This window comes from Felis catus, chromosome B2 (assembly GCF_018350175.1).
Source record: "Felis catus isolate Fca126 chromosome B2, F.catus_Fca126_mat1.0, whole genome shotgun sequence".
Taxonomy (NCBI): domain Eukaryota; kingdom Metazoa; phylum Chordata; class Mammalia; order Carnivora; family Felidae; genus Felis; species Felis catus.
The window spans coordinates 711,695-735,945 of record NC_058372.1 but is presented as its reverse complement, the minus strand read 5'-3'; the positions used below and the strand labels follow the sequence as shown (position 1 = coordinate 735,945).

Genomic DNA, 24,251 nt, shown 5'->3' with positions numbered 1-24,251 from the left:
CTCTCCCTCCTGCACTACAGGGCACAAGAGTCATTAATTGGTTGGTTGTCTATGTGTTGGAGCTCTTCTGGACTCCATACTATCCTATTGGTCGAGTTGTTTAGCTCCTCCTCAAATATGTTAGATGGACTTAATCATCATCAAGATACAGAACTTGTTTATATTCCAAGTTTGCTAAGAGCCTTTGTTTTCCAGTAAATGAATGTTGAAATGCGTTACTGAATCTATGGAAATAACTTTATTGTTTTTACTTTTAACAGAATCATGTGGTGATTGATTTTCAATGTTACTCCAATCTTGCATAGTGGGAGTAAACCCACTTGACTGACATGTTAACCTTTATTTCTAGATTCGATTTCTTAATCTTTTGTTAGGGATTTTGCATCTATGTTCATGAAAGATATTGAAAAAAATTCCCTTCATTTTCTTTCTTTTCCTTTTTTTTAATTTTGTAATATCCTTGTAACATTTTGAAGTCAAGTTTATGCTGACCTTATAAAAAAGAGCTAATAAACACATTATTTATTTTTCCATGTATTGTTTACTTACTACAAATTAATGAAAAAGATTAATGTACCTGCTGTAATGAACTCAGAAATTTGAAATCAAGGATGATTTGTTAGCAGTGTTATAATATCAAACTCTGCATCCAATTTATTCTCACATTTTATTTTGACAGGCTAAGTTTGAGAAAGTCCTGATTCGGACAGAAAACAGCTACAAGTAGAAATATATTTTAGCCAGTTTACATAATATATTAAGATTCTTTTAAAGTAAATAGACATGGCAGGAACATTTAAGATCTGAACAGAAATGATTTTGTCTTCACACGAACAAATTGTAGAGTCAGTGTAAAAACTTATAGTTAGAACATTAACTTTTTTCTTTTTGTTAAAGTGTCATGATAATTTAAATATATTTGATAAATTATAACTTGAGTCCAGTTTGGTAGAGTCTTCCCTCCTTCCCCTCACAGTACAATGCTTGGACTCCATAGAGCCTACTCTCTGGCTGCAGGTGGGGATGACTGATCAAAGGTGATAACTGGTGACTTTGAGAGACATACTGGGTTTAGAATCAACCCTTGGTAATTTGGGACATTGATGCTAAAATGTAAGCAACATTTTAGGTATAATTTTCACTTTTAGGTGATGAGTACTACTAAAATAATTTGGCAATGATTTGTATGTTACACAGGACCAATTTCTTAATTGGAAACTTCTCATAAAAAGATATTAGTGTCCTGTTGTTTCCAAGGAATGTTTTTCTTTTCCAATCAGTCTCTTCACGGCCCCCTTGAACTCCTTATTCCTTAGTGTGTAGATCAGGGGGTTCAAGCTGGGAGTAACAATGGAATAAAAGATACTGAGAAGTTTACCTTCATCCTGAGATGGACTGTTTCCTGGCTGGATGTACATGTAGATAACAGTCCCATAGAAGATGGACACCACAATGAGGTGGGAGGAACAGGTCCCAAATGCTTTCTGTCTCCCTGCTGCAGATTTGATCTTCAACACAGCTATAGCAATGAAGCCATAAGAAACTAGAATGAGAAGGAGTGGTGTGAGGAAAATAAAAAAACATAATGCAAATAAGGTTTCCTCCATGGCTGTGGTGTCCACACATGCAATCTTCACCATTGCAGATATTTCACAAAAATAGTGATCCAAATGGTGGTTCCCACATCGGGGAAGACTCATGGCATAGGGTGAAAGTATCATGCAATTAGTAACACCAACTCCCCAGGTCATGGCCACCAGGATTCGACAGAGTTGGGGGTTCATAATGGTCATGTAGTGCAGAGGCTTGCAGACAGCATTGAATCGGTCATAAGACATCACAGCCAGAAGCATACATTCGACTGTGCATAGTGTCACATCAGTGAAAAGTTGAAAGGCACAGCCACCAAAAGAGATTTTTTTGTCTTTGCCCCAGACATTGACCAACATCTGTGGGACTATATTTGTGATATAACAGAGATCCAAGATGGCCAAATTCCTAAGGAAGAAGTACATGGGGGTCTGGAGACGTTCATCCAGTAACGGCAGCAGGATGATGGCCATATTTCCCATCAAGGCAATGGTGTAGAAGAGAAACACAACCCCAGAGATGATCATCTCCAGCTGTGGCTGCCCTGGGAATCCAAGGAGTATAAATCCACCAAAGTGGCTATTGTTGACCATTTTCCTATTTCTTAATATCAGCTGTGACAATAAAACATTAACATATTGGAAGCGAGTGTGTTTATAAACAATATTAGTGGAATTATAGCTGGCAAGAAACGTTATCATATAATCAAATAACACATCAGTATTTACATCTCATTGAGTGTTTGTTCTGTTTATCCAATTAGGTCTAGAATTTATCCCAGGGCGACCTGTCTACTAGATCCATACTCTCAGTTTTCTGTCGGCTTCTATGCCATGGCTAAAACCTGCAAAATCTCATAGGAAAAGCCTGATGAAAGGCTGATGAAATCCAGTGGACTTCTCTTTATTAATCGGGGTGCTGGGAAGGGGGTTTGGAATTTGTGATCACTCATTGTCTCTTTCATTCAAGGGTTCATAGAAAACACAGGTTTCATACCTCTAATACCCCTTTTCTAATACTTAAACTGCATGGGCTCAGTTTGGGTCTCCATTTTCACTCTGCTATGTAAATTTTCTGACTTTATACCTAAACTTTCTTAAGTTTATGTATTTATTTTTGAGAGACAGAGACAGCATGAGCAGGGGAGGGGCAGAGAGAGAGGGAGAGAGAAAGAATCCCAAGCAGGCTCCATGCTATCAGCACAGAGCCCTAAGCGGGGCTTGAGCACAAAACCATGAGATCATGACATGAGCCAAAACCAAGAGTTGGACAGTTAACTGACTGAGCCACCCAGGTGACCAACAGACTTTAGATTTTAAAGTCAAACTTTTTTCTTTCATCTCAAAACCTGGGTTTCCAAATGCTATTTGCCCTTCCCCACATGGTCCCAGAACAGCATTCCTCCCACTTTCCCTTCAGATGCCATTTTTCATCTGAACTTTGTATCCACCATCCACTACTTCCTGTTTCCATCTCTTCATTTTACATTCAATCTCTGATATTCATTTGTGTCCTTCCTCTCATCCTACAAGAACTTCCATTCTATGACTCATACATATGAAATGTTAAAACACCTCAGGAGGGGGAGCTGTGTTATTTTTGTGTTCATATTTCATGACTCCCCTCAGGATCGGCACAGAGAAAACATCCATGAATATGTGAGATTTGTTAAAAGAAACTTTGCTGATCACATCTGACTCTTTCCTTTCATACCTAAAAAAAAAGTGGTGTCTTTGTAAAAACTCAAGCAGGAACTGTGGAAAACTATATAGGTTCCTCAAAAAAAATTGAAATTAAAATTAGCATACAATACAGTAATGTCTCTACTGAGCTATTCAATGAAAATGAACTCACTAACTAAAAGGGATACATGAGCCCACATGTTTATTGCAGTATTATTTACAATAGCCGAGATATGGAAGCAACCTGTGACCATCGACTAATGGATGGAGAAATGGTATGTGTGTATATATACATACACATACATATATATATACACATACACATATAAATAGTACTCAGCGATCAAAAAGAACAAAATCTGGTCATTTGCAAAGAGGTAGATGGAGCTAGAGTTTATATCCTAAACAAAACAAGCCAGTGAAAGAAAAACACCACATGATTTCACACATATGTGAAATTTAAGAAACAAAACAAATGAACAAAGAAAAAAGGAAACAAAAACCAAGACTTTTAACTATAGAAAACAAACTGCTGATCAACAGAGGGGAGATGGGGGGTGGAGGAGATAGGTGAAATAGGTGATGGAGATTAAGAGTGTACTTATTGTGATGAACCTGGAGAAAGATAGAAAACTAGTGAATCATTATATTGTACACCTGAACTATCATAAGACTGTGAATTAATTATACTTTACCAAAGAAAAAAAGGGCTCAACCCAAATATTCAACTAAAACAGGTCTCTCCTGAGGTGGGTAGGAGGCTGGAGAAACAGATGATGGGTATTAGGGAGGGCACTTGTGATGAGCACTGGGTGCTGTATAGGTTGAATCACTAAATTGTAGACCTGAAACAAATATTACATGTAGGTTAACTGGAATTTAAATAAAATCTTAATAATAAAAATAAAAAAAAATAAACAATGTCTCTCATGTACAGAAATGAATTCCTAGCTTCCAAACCAGTGGTCTTTTCCACGTTATTTTTCTACCTGAATTCTCAGTGGCAGGTTAGTGCCCCCATATCAGCGTGGCCCTTTGCCTTCCCAAAGACACCACCTAGCTGCCCTCCTGACCCCCCCACCCAGGGCACCCTCCCTGCTAGCTCTGTCCCCAGAGTGTTCTAACGGGCTCTCCTTTCTCCCCTTCCTCCTGTGTCACAAGGCTTCCCTTACCAATTTTTCATAGAAAACTAACAGCGTAGGTCTTCTGGCCCTCTCATCCTTTGCGCCTCAGATTTAAAATTTTAGCTAATTTTTCGGAATTTGTACTGACTTTGATAACAGTAACTTCCCATACCACATGTACACAAAATTGAATTTATTACGTTACCTCGTAAAACAAACGTTAGCTCTTTCTTTCACAGACATGAACTTTTTATGTATATAGCGGTGTTATAAACTACTTCCTAGGGTCTTAAAAATGTTTGTTAAAATGAATTTATGAACTCTGGGCATAGAAATTAAAAACACAAATATTCATTTTCATTTCTAGTGTACATTTCATTACATGTGATTAAACATATGTCTCGGACTTTGAAGGACAGAAAATTCATATAAAAGCCAGAAGCTTCTTTTGTACATTTCTTTGAGAATTTTGTAAACTAATTTAAATACAACATGATTTTTAAAGTAGGGAATGTTTCTTTCTCTCTTCACCTAAATAACACTGAGAATGTAATTATTCTTTACTTACAAGATTTCTCCCACTTGCCATGGGGATCATACAGGAGACACTCCTGTTCCTGTCCAAGGAGAATCATCCTATTTATATGACTGGGAAGAGAAACCTGCAGTGTGAAAGATGACAGGTCATTTCCCCAAACAGCAATGATGAAATGTGTTGAGTCTGGGAAGACCTTAGGGATGCTGGGTTATCTCATTAGCAATTAAGGTTTATTGTAAATTACCCAGGGAAAATCATTTTTAAAAAACCCCAGGAGTTTCCATAGTTAACTGACTCATTTTCAACTCTGCATGGAAATTACAACCATCATTTATTTGAAGTAATGTTAATATAAGACCAAATGAATAACTATGCTTTGCAATTCAAAATACATTTCTGCGTCTGGTTTCATCAATGAAACACTTCTACTGATGGTGTTAGTACTGCAGTTTCTGTGCAAGAAATTCATGTGTCCAGAACTTACAGATTGTCACAAGGCAACATAGGCAATGATGAGACATTTAACCCACATATAATCATGATTGTAAGTTTTATTTTTTCTGTCACATTTGCTTTTGTTTAACTTAAACTTTCAAATATATTTCAATAACAATGAAATTTGTGACTTCTACAAAGAAGGGCGCCTTTAGCAATAGTGCCCCTGACAGTTTGTCCTGGAGTCACAACCATGGATGGAAGAGGTGAGAGGTTATGGTGGTGATTATTTGATAGAGTTATGTTATGCCTGAAAGCCATAATTTGTTATTTAAACTTTGGCTTGTTATTCCCATTGACGACACACTGGCCAATTAACACTCCCTGGAAAGTGACATTTTATAGATACGTGATCCCGCAAAATTTCAGCAGTTTTTATTATTATTCAGCAGTTGAATAGCTTGGTAATAGGATCAGAGAGTGTAAGTCTTGTCAATGACCCTAGAGATTATTTATAAGGATAGGCCAAAACTCCAGCATTAGTGTTGTGAAAATCATTACTTCCTCTCCTCCTCTGAGAAATCACCTCAAAACAATAAGGATGATAATAAAGGGGGAATGCAGCTTTATTTAAGCAGCTGAGCTCTGAAACATGGATCCTAAAATAGAAAACTATTCCAGGGTTAGTGAAGGTCAGACAGTGGAATATGCAGAAGAAAGGATGCCTCCTACTTTGAGAAGCTGAAGGACGTAAGCTAAAGGGCCTCCTGAACACAGAGCAGGATGGAGCATATCAGGGGATGGTTCTTATATCCATCTGGACTTCTGGAAGAACCACACAGGACACCACTGAGACAGACCTTCTGAAGAATATTTTCTCTTGTTATGTATGTGGTGAGGAGAGGGACTGTGAACAGACTGTGAGCAGGAATTGTGAGTTCACATCACAACACGATAGCCTAAAATCTCCCTTATGTGTGTGACCCTGGGTCTGAAGGAACATTCTCAAGCTCAAAGCATAGACTTTGCTCCTTCCCAACACAAATATTCTGAAATGGGTGGTCCAGAAAAGAAATTTCAGGTTGAATGTAGTAATAAGAAATAAGAAATGAGTTCCATATTTCTAAAATAATAATAATAATAATACCCGATGGGCATGAAAGGGTCAGGAGAGAAGCAAATAGCAGATGACGAGGGGCACTCACCTCACTCTATTTTTTTTAATGTTTATTTATTTTTGAAAGAGACCACGAATAGGGGAGGGGCAGAGAGAGAGGATGACACAGAATCCGAAGCAGGCTCCAGGCTCTGAGCTGTCAGCACAGAGCCCGACGCAGTGCTCGAACCCACGAACTGCGAGATCCTGACCTGAGCTGAAATCGGACACTTAACCAATTGAGCCACCCAGGTCCCATCACTTCATTCCTTAAGTGTTACACACGGAAGATGAAGTTACAGGATCACATTTCATTTAAAAAGAAAAACATCAGGAAACAATTAGCTCTGTGGAACTAGAAGACAGCTCAGAAATATAAGAACTCATAAAATACATGGTGTAAGAGATGAGCAGTAATGGAGTTTAGCTGAGGGAACAAAAATGGGGAAGAAAACAACAGAAATGAAATAACATTTTGAAACGCAGAAAATAGACTTGGCTGAATAAATCTTACAGGAAAATGAGGTCAAGATTAAGAAGCTGAATAAAATTAAAATGAACAAGATGTTCAAAATATTAGCAAGAAAAATATGGTTATTAAAGTTTACTGAGGATATTATGTATATGTTCAATTGGAATTCATGTATAAATATCACTAAAACAGTGAAGCAAGGGAAAGATGTGCCTAGAAACTAAAAAAAGATCAGTATTTTGAAATTACTCAAATTCAGTGAACTATTAGTTGATTAGGGAAAATTACCAGCCATCTACAAAAGAGATCCTATGGTATGTGGCAAGAAAAACATATCACCACCAAGTTGTACTTATTCCAGGAAAGCAAGGAAGCACTTAATGTTTAAAATCAGGTAATATGATTCACCACATAAATGAATAAAATCAGATAAAAAATCATATAGAAGATGGGGTGCCTAGGTGGCTCAGTTAGTTTGGCATCCAACTTTGGCTCAGGTCCCAATCTCATGGTTTGTGAGTTCAAGCCCCGTGTCGGGCTCTGTGCTGACAGCTCAGAGCCCGGAGCCTGCTTTGGATTCTGTGTCTCCCTCTCTCTATTCCTCCCCTGCTCCCACTCTGTCTCTCTCTCTCAAAAAAATAAAAAGTTAAAAAAATCTTTTAATCATATAGAAGAAAATATGATAAAATTCAGCACCTTATAAAAATCCATTTTTTATATTACTCAGCAATCAAAAAGAGTGAAATCTTGCCATTTGCAACAACGTGAATGGAACTGGAGGGTATTACGCTAAGCGAAATAAGTCAGAGAAAGACAAATATCTTATGATTTCACTCATGTGGAATTTAAGAAACATAACAGATGAACATGGGGGAAGGGATGGAAATATATGATAAAAACAGAGGGAGACAAACCATAAGAAACTTAAATACAGAGAACAAAGAGGGTTGCCGGAGGGGTGTGGGGTGGGAGTATGGGCTAAATGGGCGAAGGACAATAAGAAGGGCACTTGTTGTGATGAGTACTAGGTGTGTATGTAAGTGATGAATCGCTGAGTTCTACTCCTGAAATAAATACTATACTGTATGTTAACTAACTTGAATTTAAATAAATAAATTATTAAAAATCTTTTTAAAAAAGAAAACAGGGGCACCTGGGTGGCTCAGTAGGTTGAGCGTCTGACTTCAGCTCAGGTCACAAATCTCACGGTTTGTGAGTTCGAGCCCCACGTCTGGCTCTGTGCTAACAGCTCAGAGCCTGGAGCCCGCTTCTGCTTCTGTGTCTCCCTCTCTCTCTGCCCCTAACCCACTCGCATTCTGTCTCTGTCTCTCTCAGAAATAAATAAACATGAAAAGAAATTTAAAAAAAAAAGAAAGAAAACAGTCTTTAACACAAACCTGTAGCAAATCATTAAACTCAGAGGTGAAATAGGGGATGCCGTCCTCCCTGTCAGTGAACAGGACAGTTTCTGGCACTTCCAGCCAAAATTCTGCTGAGAACCCAGCCAGTACAGTAAGAGAAAAGAAAACTAAAAAGGGGGAGCAGAGCACCTGAGTGGCTCAGTCAGTTGAGTGTCCGGCTTCGGCTCAGGTCATGATCTCTCACCATTTGTGGGTTTGAGCCCCACGTGGGGTTCTGTGCTGACAGCTCAGAGCCTGGAGCCTATTTCAGATTTTGTGTCTCCATCTCTCTCTGCCCCTCCCCAACTTGTGCTCTGTCTCTATCAAAAATAAATAAATATAATAAAAAATTTTTGAAAAAAAAAGAAAACTAAAAAGGAAGTTTCAGAAAGGAAGAAATAATTTGTCATTATTTGCAGATTGTGTGATAAAATACACAAAAATCTCTAAAAGGATATACAAATAAATTAGAATTAATAATTTGGCTAGCAAATTCATTGGATACCAGGTCAATATACCAAAAAAAAACCCCACAAAACATATTTTTATACAGTGGCAACAACCAACTAAAATTTTTTTTAAACAAATACCATTTACTACCATTTACAACAGGATCAGAAACATTCAATGCCTAGCAATAAATCTTTGTAAAATGCATGCAGGGGCCCTCCAGAAAATCTGCACACATTAATGAGACAGAAGGAGGGGACGTCATGGTCATGGGCTAGAGGACCCTGCACTGAAAGATCACAATGTCAATCTTGAGTTCTTTTAGATTATAGAAAATGAGGCAACTCCACTCACTTCACGAATCTAACATAACTTAGATACTAAAACCAGAAAAGAACTTTACAGAAATGGAAAATTACAGGTCTATGGCACTTATGAGTTTTGGTTAAAAAAAAAAACTGTCAACAAAAGTAAAACTGAATGTTTAAACTAAGATAATAATTCTGGTCCAAGTTAGGCCTACTCTGTGAAGGTAAAGTTTGTATAACCATAGAAATCATCAATAAATATTAATTTACAACATAATAAAGCAAAGCCGAAAAAAATCACATGGTCTTCACAACAGACACAGAAAAATACTTCATAAAATTTCATATTTATTTATGACAAAAATAAAATAATCTTAGAATGTAAGGAGTGTAAAAAAATAACAGCTGATAAAAAGTGGCAAGATAAAACACATCACATTTATTATATAGTAATAGTGAGATAATCAAAACTCTCCCTTTGATATTAGGAACTACATAAGCAATGTCACACATATTACGTTCACCATTGGCAGGGCAGGCTAGTACTAAAAATGAGTAGAAAAATTAAAATCACATAACTTGAAAAGGTACAAGTAAAACTTCACATAATATTGATGAATATTGATGTATATACCGTCACTTTTTACACATAATAATGGTGTATATGTGGACAATCTAAAATAATCTCTGGATAAATTAGGAGCCTCAGTAAGTATGTTGGGTAAAATGTGAATACAGGGTCAATATTGAAATCAATTTTGCTTGAACAGCCATTGTTAAAAAACAAAATTAAAAATGTTAAAGACACAACCTGCGATAGAATAAAAACGCATCAAATATCTAGGAAAAAATTCATAAAAAGAGCTTTGGAATGTATATATGTGGATATTAATACATATGTAATTATAGGTTATTAAAAACTACAACCTTTATGAACAGGAGAGAGAAATTATTACTTTCTATTCAGAATATCACTGTTGTGGAAATACATGAAGTACTGAAATGCTTAGACATGCATAAATGATGAAAATGTGATGTCATTCATATGAAGGAAGTCAGGCACAACAGAATTCATTTACACAAAAAATTTTAAATATCCAAGTTATACTATATTCCTGGGAGGTGCATACCTAGGTAAATCATCCATAAAACAAAGGAAGACATTGGAATTCACACATTGAGAATCATGATTCTTCCAGGGGAAGAGGGCAGGATTATAGGCAGGTATTAGACATGGAATGAATTGTTATAGCCATCTTTTTTAACCTCTTTGGTGTGAATGGGATTTTGTGACAGATGTGAGGACCCTGACATGATCGGAAATGGAGCCAGAGGAAGTGATACTGGATACTGAACCAGAAATAAAGAGGAAGTCATCAAAAAGTCTTAGCCTCAAGCTTCAGTCTGATAATACAGCTCTCAAGGGTCTCTATATATCAATATTTATCTTTCTTCTTAAATATGGAAAGGATTACAGTTTGACCAAAATGATGGAGAAATAACTAAAAAACAAACAACATTGTAGTGAAAGGCAAATATGAGAGGTCACTTCAGTGGCCATGAATCACCTTCCCATGTGCTAGTTTTTCCTCAAGTTGGGAAAAGAGTATTTCTACTCTGCACACAGAGTAGGGAGTTAGTACAGTTCAAACAGGTGCTGTGGTAAGATCTCCATGCTGGCCCTAAAAATAATCAGTAAAAAAGACCAAGTGGGAAAGTGAAAAGTGATAATATCTTAACAACAGTCACTGGAATGTGACATAACATGTTTTTCTTTTTGTGCTCAAAGAATTGGGTTGTTTGTTGAGTAATTATATAGACAGAGGAAGATGTCAGAGAAAAGACATTTTCGGTGTAATTAGCATCACCTCACTTTTAAGATAAGTGGTAGCTGGAACTCATGGTCTTCTTGGTTTATTAGTGGTCTCACAGTTGTCCTCACACTGGAGATCACCCTATGTGGAGATATTCCTAGAATGCTGGAGGCGAACACATCCCAAACACGGGGTGTGACGAGAACAGCTTTTAAACCCCTTGACATCCTGACAATATTTACTTAGCATAATGAAGGGAGAAGATTAGAGTTTAATTGATGAATGTCAATGTAATTGGGACATGTGTCCTCTGAAAGAATCAGTGCATAACTTAATCAATCTCTAGTGTTGGCATCTCAGTTTAAGAATTTATTTTAAATATGGACTTTGGGGGCAACTGGGTGGCTCAGTCAGTGAAGCAACGTACTCTGGATTTCAGGTTGGGTCATGATCCCAGGGTCATGAGATTGAGCCCTGCATCAGGCTCAATGCTAACAGTGCAGATCCTGCTTGGGAGTCTCTTTCTCCCTCCCTCTCTCTGCCCCTACCCTGCTCATGCCTGTGCACATGCACACTCACTCTCTCTCAAAATAAACATTTTAACATAAATAAATATGGATTTCTGTACATTGGATTTTATCATAATTATTATCGTATGTATTTAGAGTACCCTCTGTCTCTCAGCTGATGACTACAAAATATCTTGTCTACATTTAATGGATGTCAGGTGAACATTTCCATATTGGAAATTGCTGGGAGTAAGAATCATTGTCCTGTTGTTTCCAAGGAACATTTTTCTCTTCCAATCAGCCTCTTCATGGCCCCCTTGAACTCCTTATTCCTTAGTGTGTAGATCAGGGGGTTCAAGCTGGGAGTAACAATGGAATAAAAGATACTGAGAAGTTTACCTTCATCCTGAGATGGACTGTTTCCTGGCTGGATGTACATGTAGATAACAGTCCCATAGAAGATGGACACCACAATGAGGTGGGAGGAACAGGTCCCAAATGCTTTCTGTCTCCCTGCTGCAGATTTGATCTTCAACACAGCTACAGCAATGAAGCCATAAGAAACCAGAATGAGAAGAAGGGGAACAAGAACTATAATCAGGCACATAGCAAATGTGGTTTCCTCCATGGCTGTGGTGTCCACACACGCAATCTTGATCATTGCAGACATTTCACAAAAAAAGTGATCCAAATGGTGGTTCCCACATCGGGGAAGACTCATGGCATAGGGTGAAAGTATCATGCAATTAGTAACACCAACTCCCCAGGTCATGGCCACCAGGGTTCGACAGAGTTGGGGGTTCATAATGGTCATGTAGTGCAGAGGCTTGCAGACAGCATTGAATCGGTCATAAGACATCACAGCCAGAAGGATACATTCCACTGAGCACAGTACCATATCAATGAAAAGTTGAAGGACACAGCCACCAAACGTAATTCTCTTGTCCTTGCTCCAGATATTGGCCAACATCTGTGGGACTATATTTGTGGTATAACAGAGATCCAAGATGGCCAAATTCCTAAGGAAGAAGTACATGGGGGTCTGGAGATGGTCATCTAGGAAAGAAAGCAGGACGATGGCCATATTTCCCATCAAGGCAATGGTGTAGAAGAGAAACACAACCCCAGAGATGATCATCTCCAGCTGTGGCTGCCCCTGGAATCCAAGGAGTGTAAATCCACCAAAGTGGCTGTCATTGACCATTGTTTTCTTTTTTGTCAATAGCAATTCTAAAGATGGAATAATCAATAATGAATATATTCAAAACCCTTATAGCCAGATTCAAATCAGGCATTACATTGATGATATGGATAAAAGTTTTATTATAAAACATATCATTTTCATTGCTCCAGATAATGTAAATTTTTATTGGTTCAGATAATGTAAATGTTAAGCTCTGATGGACAATTGTAATGGGCTATTGTATAGTTTTCTTTTTTGAACATCAAACAAAATGTCCAAATGTGAATTATAATACAAAAATTTACTGATAAAACTAGTAATCTGTATCTCTACCACTAGAGTATATAAAAGAGAACTTTGATTTAATGTCATTAAATGTCTTTTAATGTGGCTAGTTCTTTACTGGAGGAATTTTCTTTGTGTCAATAATAGCAGCAGTGCATACTGAAGAATTTAAATCAGTAACTTTATGTTTAATCTTTTAAAATACAATTATTTTAATTTTCATTCCACTAAGGAACAAAATCACATGAATATCAAATAGAACAGTAATTTCCAACCCTGTCTAAACAAAAAGAAATTTTTGGAGATATTTTCAAATAAAGAGATTCCTTGATGCAGTCACTATGGAAAATAGGATAGAAATTCCTCAAAAAATTAAAAAAGAAAACAACCATACGATACAGCAATTCCACTTTTGTGTATTTATCCCAAGTAAATGAAAATGCTCACTCATTCACTGCAGCACTATTCACAATAGTCAAGTCATAGAAGCAAACTAAGCGTCCATTGATGGAGGAATGGATAAAGACACTGGTGTATAGATGCAATGGAATAAGTCAGTCCTAGAGAGGTAAGCATGGTGACTATAGTCCATAATGCTACACTGTATACTTGAAAGTTGCTGAGAGAGTAGATCTTTAAAGTTCTCATCACAAGAAAAATACATAAAATACATTCTGTACAAAGATCTCTGTAATACTATTGGAAAAAAATCATAATCATCGACAGAGCCCTCCAAGTATTTGACTGTGGGTCTTGTTTGAGACTTGTATTTATCCTAGCATTAATTCTAAGTGGTCATATAATAACTAAACATTTATGATATTGGTTATGCCTTTAATATGTCACAATTCTTATGGAGTCTGACATGAGACTTTTAAATTATAAATGCTTGAAATGAAAAAAAAAAAGTGCCCAGGCACTGCCCAAAGTCCCATGTGGGGTAAGTTTCCTGAGTGGAGAACCATTGGTCTAACCTGTGGCTGGTGTGAGCCTGAATCCCACTCTGTCCTTCCAGATTTTTATTCTCAAATTCTGCCATTTCCTTGTAAGAGTCAAATTTATCCCTTTGATTCAAATTTCTCTGTACTGCCACCTATCTTCTACCACTTATTTTTTCTCAGATCCAGAAATTGATTTATTTTATTATAAAAATTATTTGACCTCCTGTAGTATTGATTCCATTATTTACAGTCTCCTAAAGTCTGGTTATTCATACTTTCATGTCTTTCTTGATTTTATACAGGTTTTCTACCACTCACTTATACTTTGGCTTTCGTCCATACAATGACTCACTCCTGGCACACTTCCAGTCAGAATTTTGAGCCACATGAAGCTGTGTTATTTCATAGCTGTATTCTCAGTGACTAACCCCAGGTTTAGGCACAGAGACTGGCAATACATAAAAGCCATAGTAACAGCAAATCTGTGTTCCTCACCCTTTGCCTTTATTAAACTCTGAAAGAGAAGTTTCTTCTTAAAATTACAAGCACAAACTTTCAAAAAAGCAATCTGGCTTCTCTCATATACTATATATTAAAAATATCATCTTAAAGACAAAGTGGCCCTAATTTTGTTAATGTTTCTTTATTTTTGAGAGAGTGAAACAGAGCAGAAGCTGGGGAGCAGCAGAGAGAGAGGGGGACACAGAATCCAAATCAAGCTCCAGGCTTTGAGCTGTCAGCACAGAGCCTGACATGGGCTCAAACCCACGAACTGGGAGATCATGACCTAAGCCAAAGTCTGAAACTTAATTGACTGAGCCACCCAGGCACCCACCAAAGTGGCCCTAATTTCTAAAACCAGTGTCTTTTCTCAATTATCTTAGCCACTTGGGTTTACCTTTGCCCTACAAAAACAGTAACCAAAACTTAACTTCTAAAATAACGCTACTCCCCTCCAAGATAGGACAACCCCTTTTCTTACCATTATCACTTTATCACTCTCTTTACCTCTTCCCCTCACTTCGTCTTCTCATCCATTTCTCCTTCCCTCCACCTGTGTTCACACCATCTTCTGCTTCTCTCCTGTTTCATGGATCTTCACTCCTGAGGTTTCGCTTTCTCACTGGGGACTGATGATCGGCCGTGGGTCTCTGGTTGCCCAGCTCCCCCCAGCAGCAGATTCCACAGCCACACACAGGTTCACGTCATCACCAGGAGCAAATGTACAGCTAATGTCACGCATCACGGTTCTAACTGAGATCTTCATTTTCACTCTCCAACAAATCCACTGCCCCTTTCACTGTGGCACACTTAGTTTATTAGACGTATGATCCCTAAAGTGCACCTAGTAGGCTCTTAATACATCTTGTTAACATAGAAGGTGGGGTACAGACACAGGAGTAGAGAGGTAAAACCATTTCCACTTAACAGATAGTGACCTAGAGATTATTAGATGTCCTACATGGTAGAGAAAACTAGAACTAAAAGGTTATATGCAAATTATTTTGATGTTGAGGAACTTCTAGTAATACTACCCAAGACAACCTAATTTCTCGCCCACTTACCCTAATTCAGTTGAGTAAACTTTTCAGTGCTGGTAATTCAGGCAAGAAAAACTTAGAAGAGAAACTTTCTTTTTCTGAAGTACAAGATGAATATTCTTCTTTATAACTAAATAGAGCAGATATATCCCTAGACTATCTCCACTTTTGCCCAATTATCACCGTGACTTTTGTGCTGGCGGAAGGAGGCTGTGCTGCCTCTCACCACCCCATTCACTGGCCCAATTAATGAGGCACGTTCATGTCCTCCTGTGGAAAAGAACCCAGCAAGGAGACACAGCTGTGCTATGAATGATAACTAAGTAGTTTTCCCCTAAGAGCAATGGTGTAACACCTGGGGATACTGAGTCTCTCCTAAGCAATTTGTATTGATAATTGCTCAGAAACACAAAGCCAAAACAAAAACAATTCTCCCTGAAGGGAAGTTATCAATGTCCAAAGTCAGCTACTTTTCTTAATTTTAGACTGAGATTAAAATCATCATTACTATTATTTGTATTATATATGAGGCTAATATGAGTGAAAATAATTATAAGAGTTTTGTATTGTGCTTTGTTGTACACAATCTGCAATACGATATACTTCAATATACAATATACAACACATTTTTGTATATTACGTCTTAGTGATCCTTAAGGCCTTGAGTGGACATTATTACTCTTTTTATGTGGCTGCAAATTGCATATCATAGAAGTCTTGTGACAAGCCCAGAATGACGAATAATAAACAAAACAGTGTGGTCTGCATCTTCTGACTCTACAATTTTTTTTAATTGAACATATCTTCTTATAAATGATCTCAAGTTTTGAAATAAATTTAATTGGCAAATACATTTATAATTTCAGCATGGAACATAAGTTAATGCCCCCTCAGCCATCTACCAAAAGAGTAAGAGGAGAAAGAAATGTAATGGGTATAAAAGTAACATGGAGAGATGCCTGGGTGGCTTAGTTGGTTAAGCATCCAAGTTTAGCTCAGGTCATGATCTCACAGTTTGTGGGTTCAAGCCCCACATCAGGCTCTGTGCTGACGGCTCAGAGCCTGGAGCCTGCTTTGGATTCTGTGCCTCTTTCTTCCCCTCCCTGCTCGTGCTCTGTCTCTCTCAAAAATAAATAAAAGTTAAAAAAAAATTGTAACTAAATCCCAGCAGTAATGACTTGATAGATGTAAACCTAGAAACATAGCTTAGAGTTTAGAAATGTTGCCTCTTGATGCCTCTTGCACTGTTGGTGGGAATGCAAACTGGTGCAGCCGCTCTGGGGAAGAGTATGGAGGTTCCTCAAAAAGTTAAAAATAGAACTTCCCTAGGATCCAACAATTGCAATACTAGGTATTCATAGAAAAGGATAGAAAAATACTGATTCATAGGGGCACCTGCACCCCAATGTTTATAGCAGCACTATCAATAATCAAAATATGGAAAGAGCCCAAATGTCCATCGGCTGATGAATGGATAAAATAAAATGTGGTATACACATATATGCACGTGCACGTGCGTGCACACACACACACACACACACACAATGGAATATTACTCAGTGATCAAAAAGAGTGAAATCTTGCCATTTGCAATGATGTGGATGAAGCTAGAGAGTACAATGCTAAGTGAAATAAGTCAGTCAGAGAAAGACAAATGCCATACAATTTCACTCATGTGGAATTTAAGAAACACAACAGATGAGTATATAGGAAGGGAGAAAAGAGAGAGGGAAATAAACCAAGACAGACTCTTAATGACAGATAACAGGGTTGATGGAGGGTGGGGGATGGGCTAGATGGGTGATGAGTATTAAGGAGGACAATTGTTGGGATGAGCACTGGGTGTCGTAGGTAAGTGACAAATTACTGTATTCTACTCCTGAATCCGATATTGCACAATACGTTAACCAAAATTTAAATAAAAGTTTGAAAATAAAAGGAAAAATAAATGTTGCGATTCATGTTATATAATGTAACCCCTTGTAACTACCACTAGACATGGGTTACAAAAAATGTTTTGGCTAGTTTCCCTTGCTGGGAGATTTATTTTATAGGAACATAGAGCATCAGTCCAGTAATGATCTTGGAGATTGATCATCAATGACAGCAAACATTTCAATGTTCTTGTGGTTGAATAAAATGTCTTTCCTGTTCCCCTCTCAGAAAGAGACCCAAAACTAATAAGGAGAACAGAAGCACAATAATCTAAAATATACTTGAAAACCAGAATCATTAAATAATGGTCCCAGACACGAGAAGGACCAAAGCAAGGGCTTAAGATAGAGTATGTCCATCACTGCTGAGCTCAAAATGGACTGAAAAAGCAGCTTCCTCCAAACAAGTGGCCGGCTTGAAGAAAAGACAGCCTCTTGTTTCAACAACAGGAATGGGGAATGAAGGCTGGCAATGTTAATCGTCCTGGATCTCTGTGTGGAGTCTCAGAAAAGCAGAAATAGGAATCATGGAGATAACTTACTTTTGATTCTACAGAGTAAATTGCATTAAAAAATTAGGAGCCTGGGGGCGCCTGGGTGGCGCAGTCGGTTAAGCGTCCGACTTCAGCCAGGTCACGATCTCGCGGTCCGTGAGTTCGAGCCCCACGTCGGGCTCTGGGCTGATGGCTCAGAGCCTGGAGCCTGTTTCCGATTCTGTGTCTCCCTCTCTCTCTGCCCCTCGCCCGTTCATGCTCTGTCTCTCTCTGTCCCAAAAATAAATAAATGTTGAAAAAAAAATTTAAAAAAAAAAAAATTAGGAGCCTGACTCTACAACAAGATAAACAGAGCCTTCCTTTTTTGTTATATTTTGAATTTTTAAATTCAGCATATCAATTTCTTAAAAAAAAAACTTGCTGAGATTTTCATTATAAATTAGTATAAAAATCACGGACATCTTAACATCGAGTCTTCCAATAATGAGTATGGTAGGTCTTACCTTTTAGTCTTTGTCACTTTCCCTCCCCATCCTTTGTGGTCGTCAGTGTAGGGGTCTGTGGTTGGTCGAAAGGCAGTCCCCCAAGAACACTGAGAATCTGCGAATGTGATCTTGGAGAGGGTATCTTAGTGCACCAGGGCTGCCATAAGAAAACACCACACACTGGATGGTTTAGACAACAGAAATGCATTTTCTCATGGCTCTGGAGGCTGGGGGTCCAAGACCAGGGTGCCGGAGGCGGGGGTGGGGGGGGTCAGTTTCTGATGGGAGTTATCTTCCTGGCTTGCAGAGGGCCTCCTTCTCCCAGGGAGAGAGCTAACGCTCTGGTGTTTCCTACAAAGACAAGAATCCTATGGAATCGGGGCCCCACCCTTATGACCTCATTTAACCTTGATTACCTCTGTAAAGGCTCTGTCTTCAAATACACTGGGGATTAGGGCTTCAGCATCTGACTTTGAGAGTGGAAATGATCACAAACATTCATTCCATAACTAAAGGGTTTTGCAGGTGTAATTATGCCAAGGGTCTAGAAATAAAATCGTCCTGGAATATCTGGGTGGGTCCTAAATCTGATGACAAGTGTCCTCATAAGAGAAAGGCACAGGGAGATTTGAGACCTGGAAGGGAAGGCCACGTGGAAAGGCAGGTGGAGAGACTTCTCTGTCACAGCTGGGTCTGCCTGAGACAATGTGAGGGTCGTAGGGGAAGGAAGTGTTCTCCCCCTGCCTCAGAAGGAACATGGCCTATCAACACCTCAGTTTTGGACTTCTGGCCTCCCAAACTGTAAGAGAATACATTTCTGTTGGTTCAAGCCAGTAGATTTGTGGTAATTGTTTGGCAACCACAGAAACTCACATGGGCCATGCACACCTTTCATTAGATATTTTTTGAGGAATTTGATCTTCTAGATGGTATTTAAGAAAGTTTCATTTTCAGTGGTTCATTACGAACATATAGAAATACAGCTAACTTACATTAACTTGCATCCTGTGATTTTGCTAGTTTCATTTTAAGTAAGAATTGTACTTTTTCCTTTCCAATCTTCATGGTTTATTTTTCTTTCCTTCTTACAAAATGCTAGGTGTAGGCTTTTCATGAATGCCATGTATCAGATAGAAGAAGTTTCCACCTGTCTGTACTTTTCAAGGATTTTGTTTTTTTTCAATCATAAAACAATTTGCCTTTTCTGTAATTATTGAGATGCTCATCTGAATTTTTCTCCTTCATTCTGATAATATGGTGTATTATAGTGATTTTCAAATAATAAACCAATCCTTCTTGTATTTCTGGGATGAACCCTACTTAATCATGGTCTATCACCCCCTTTAATCTGCAAGTAATGTATTTATTGACGTATAGTTGACACACAATGTGATGTTGGCTTCAGGCATACAACATAGGATTCAACAATTCTACACATGCAATGCTCACCATGGCAAGTTAATCACTGTCTGTCACCATACAGCATTATTACAATATTATTCACTATGTTCTCTATGCTTCACTTTTCATTCCTGTGACTTATTTATTTTATAACTGGAAGTTTGTGCCTTTTAATATTCTTCACCTATTTTTCCCACACCCATCCCTACTCTTTTGGCAATTACCAGTTTTTTCTCTGTATTTATGAGTCTGTTTCTGGTGGTAATGTTGTTGGTTCATTTGCTTTGTTTTGTTGTGTCTAGATTCCACATGTGAGTGAAATCATATGGTTATTTGTCTTTCTCTGACTGACATATTTCACTTCGTATACACCTTCTAGGCCCATCCATGTTGTCATTAATGGCAAGAGCTCATCTGTTTATAGCTGAGTAATATTCCATTGTGTATCTATACCACATTTTTATCCACTCAATCTGTTAATATTTTGATGAGGATTTTGGCATTTGTGTTCATGAAAGACACTGGTCTGTAATTTTCTTTTCATTGTATGTTACTGTCATGTTCTTCTATCAGGATTCTATTGACCTCACTAAATGAGTTAGCAAGCATTGTCTCTCTATATTTTTAGACAGCTTATTTGAGATTGGTATTATTTCCTTTATAATGTTTGGTGGGATTTACTGATGAAATCATCTGGGCTTGGAGGTTTCTTTGAGAAAGTTCATGGTGGACGCTGTGATGATGCCCCTTGAGGAACAAAGGCCTTATTTCTTCAGAGTCTGAGGATGTTTTCAGCTGTTATGTCTCAGTCTGCCCCACCAAGGGCTGCCTTAGCTGAAAACCTGCCTTCTCAGGGCCACATGCTCCTAGTGACTGGTTGGCTGGGGATAAAGCCCCTGCCCACCTGAGCCATCTCCGGAGAGTCCTGCAGACCAAGACTGTCTCCAGAACCTTCTGCAAGGCCATGAAGGCCCCCTTTGACTCTGAGTCCTGGCTGTACTTCTTGCTGTCCCCAATCCCGCTTCCTTCCTTTCTGTTCTGTGGACATTGACCCCAAGGGCACTCTCTTCACAACCTGTAGCTCGTGTTCTTGTCTCATTGGCTTCCTGGAAAATCCAACCAGAGCAAGGTTTTGGATAACAATTTCATTCCTTAGTATACACAGGGCTATTTAAACCTTGCTATTTCTTCTTAGGTGAATTCTGATAGTATTTTTTTAATGTTTTTTTTTTTGTTTGTTTAGAGAGAGCACAAGCAGGGGATGGGCAGAGAGGAAGATATATATCTAGATATAGATAGATAGATAGATAGAGATATATTTCAATTAGTTCAAGTTGATGGACAGTGGTTTTCAGATACATTTTATACCATTATGATTTTTTGTCTAGTTCTATTCATTATTGAGAGAGATGTGTTGATATCTCCACCTGTGTTTGCACATTTTTCTATTTGCCCTTTAACATGTCCAACTTTTGCTTTGTGAATTTGAGGCTCTGTTATCAGTTGCACACACATTTATGACTATTGTGGATTCATGTTTTGGTAATTTAATCTCTGTGTAATGTCCCACATGTAGGACTTCTTATCTTGAGATCTGCTTTGTTTGATGTCAATATCAGGCCAGCTTTCTGTCTTGTGTTTGCCAACACTTTTACTTTCCATTTATCTGTGATTTTATATTTAATGTGTATTTCTCTGAAAACAGGATATAGATGGGTCTGGTTCTTTATTAAACATAACAACCTCTTCCTTTAGTTTGGGGTGATTTTCCATTCTAATATAAGGTAACTTACAGTGTGATTGGGTTTGAGCCTACAGTTTTATTGTTTTCTCTTTGCCCTGTCTATTCTGCTTTTGTTCAGTTCATCCTTTGCTGCCTTCTTTAACACTTCTTCTCCTTTACTAACTTCTTAAACTACTCTGTATCTTTTTTTTGAAGTTGTTTTAGTAGTTAAAAGACATTTTAATCTATCAGAGGACATCATCAAACAATTTTTTTTCTAACCAGAAACAACGTAAGAAACCTACAGCAATAAATTCCATCTGTCCTGCTCCTTGCTGGCCCCTTACTGTCATTCAATACCAGCTGAACACTACGCAACACACTCACATTATTTTTGTTTTAAACAGTCAATCATCTTTGAGTCTGGAAGGCTTATTGAACTTTTCTTGTGGTGGTCTTCTCCCGTGGATGAATTTTTAATTTTAAAATATCTGAAACACCCTTAAATTCCCTTCATTTTGAAGAATATTTTCACTGAATATAATACTGTAGGTCTATAGCTTTTTCTAGCATCTGAAAGACGATATTTTATTGTCAGTGTTTCTCATGGTAAAGTCACTCGTCGTCATTATGACTACTACATTATGACTACTACATTATGACTACTACTACATTATGACTACTCAGTGTTTACTTTTGCCTGGTTTCTTCTAGGCTTTTCTAATTGCCTTTGGTTTACCATCAATATGGTGGCTACATGTGATTTTATTTTTATTCATCTTGCTTTGTGTTTGGTGAGTTTTGTTTTTTTCTTCAGTTTGTGATGCTGTTGTTCATCAATTTTGTAAAAGTCCAAGATAATGGACTAAATCAAACAATCTCTCCAGCCCTTTTCTTCTCTTGGTACATTTGGGGCTTCAATTATTCATATGCTGGAAGAGTTAGTACCCTATGGAATATGTATGCTCTGCTTTATGTTTTTTGATATTGCATTTTTCATATCTAACATTTTCACTTGCTTCTTTTGCATAATGCTCATCTCTCTGCTGAAGCTTCTCATTTGTTCATGGTCTTCCTTTACCACAAAAATTTTGAATGTAATCATTATAGTTTTTTAAAAGCCCCTGTCTGATCATTCTAATGGCAAGGACATCTGTGGGTGTGCCTCTTTTGGGTGGTTCCCCTGATTACTTTTCTTGCTTGCTAATGTGACTTATAATTTGAAACTTTATTTTATGCTGGGCATTATGTCAGCTTGGGATACTATCACAAAATACTACATAATGGGTGGCTTAAACAACAAACATTTATTTCTCGAGGTTTTGGGGACTGGGAGGGAAGTCGAAGATCAGGGTCCTGGCAGATTCAGTGCCTGCCTCCTGGCTTGGGGCGGCTGTCTTCTGCTGTGTCCTCACATGGCAGAGAGAGGGGGCTGTAAACTTCGCTTCTTACAAGGACACTAATGCCATCATGGGGCTTCACCCTCAGGACCTTATCTAAAGCTAATTACCCCCCTACACACACACACACACACACACACACACACACACACACACACACACTTCCTAATACAATCCCTTTGGGGGTTAGAATTTTAGTTAACAGCCAATTAACAGGCCCAGAGGTCATTGGATGAAAAAAAACCTCAGTCTCCTTGAGGAAAGACTAGAGACATTACCATAATTATGTATACAACTCTACCTTTAGCCTTGGCATTTTACAGGGTACAATGGGAAAAGGGAAACATACTCATCAAATATAGACTATTGCAGAAAGAAAGATAAGAGGTAGGAGGTGCCCCCTCTCCACCACTTCTAAATAAACTGAGGCTCCAGAGCAATCACAGACATTGCTACCATTAAAGGTTGGAAAATTCAGACAGTAATTCCTATCACATTAGCATTCAATCCACCTTTTCCATTTCTTACAGCTTCCTTCAGTTTGTTTTTCATCAATATCTTAATGTTTTTCCATGCACAGACCTTTCATCTCTTTGGTTGAATTTATTCCTAAATATTTTACTGTTTGTGGGGCTGTTGTAAGCGGGATTGCTCTTTAATTTCTCTCTCAGATAGTTCTTGTTAGTGTTGAGAAATATAGCTGATTTCTGTATGTTGACTTTGTATTCTGCAACTTTGCTGAATTCATTTATTAGTGCTAACAGATTTTTTTATGGAGTCTTTAGTGTATACTATAGTATACACTATACTATATATATATACACTATACTATACTATATATACTATATAGTATATAGTGTATATATTATATATATATATATAGTATACACTAAAGACTCCGTAAAAAAATCTGTTAGCACTAATAAATGAATATATATATATATATATATATATTCATATAGATATATATATATCATATTATCTGCAAACAGAGACAATTTCACTTCTTCCTTTCCTGTTTTGAATCCTTTTATTTATTTTTCTTGCCTAATTGCTCTGGCTAATACTTTACATACTATGTTGAATACAAGTGGTGAGAGAGGTACCCTTGTCTTGTTTCTGATCTTAAAGGAAACACTTTTAGCTTTCATCACAGAGTACGAGGTTAGCTGTAGGCTTGGCATATATGGTCTTTATTACGATGAGGTATGTCCCTCCATATCTAACTGGATAAGAGTTTTTAATCATGAAAGGATGTCAAATTTTGCTAAATGCTTTTTCTGTATCTAATGAGATGAACAGAATTTTAGCCTCCATTCTGTTACTGTGGTGCACCACCTCTATGGATTTGTGTGTGCTGAAGCATCCTTGCACCGCACAGATAAA

The 24,251-nt window shown here is 37.8% G+C and overlaps 2 protein-coding genes across 2 annotated transcripts; both read right to left on the bottom strand.

The window, feature by feature from the left end:
* Positions 1–648: 648 nt before the first annotated feature.
* On the bottom strand, positions 649–2,680 carry LOC111560403 (olfactory receptor 2W1-like). Its single transcript, XM_023253570.2, has one exon. It carries the CDS (start codon positions 2,289–2,291, stop codon positions 1,236–1,238), a length of 1,056 nt encoding a protein of 351 aa, XP_023109338.2. The 5' UTR covers positions 2,292–2,680; the 3' UTR covers positions 649–1,235.
* Positions 2,681–11,522: 8,842 nt separating this feature from the next.
* On the bottom strand, positions 11,523–12,769 carry LOC111560402 (olfactory receptor 2W1-like). The gene has a single exon (XM_023253569.2). The coding sequence runs from the start codon at positions 12,680–12,682 to the stop codon at positions 11,735–11,737; it is 948 nt and encodes a 315-aa protein (XP_023109337.2). The 5' UTR covers positions 12,683–12,769; the 3' UTR covers positions 11,523–11,734.
* Between the last annotated feature and the right edge of the window lie 11,482 nt (positions 12,770–24,251).

Coding starts and splice junctions, on each gene's coding strand:
- LOC111560403 (XM_023253570.2), bottom strand. CDS start 2,291: ATGATAACGTTTCTTGCCAGCTATAATTCCACTAATATTGTTTATAAA.
- LOC111560402 (XM_023253569.2), bottom strand. CDS start 12,682: ATGGTCAATGACAGCCACTTTGGTGGATTTACACTCCTTGGATTCCAG.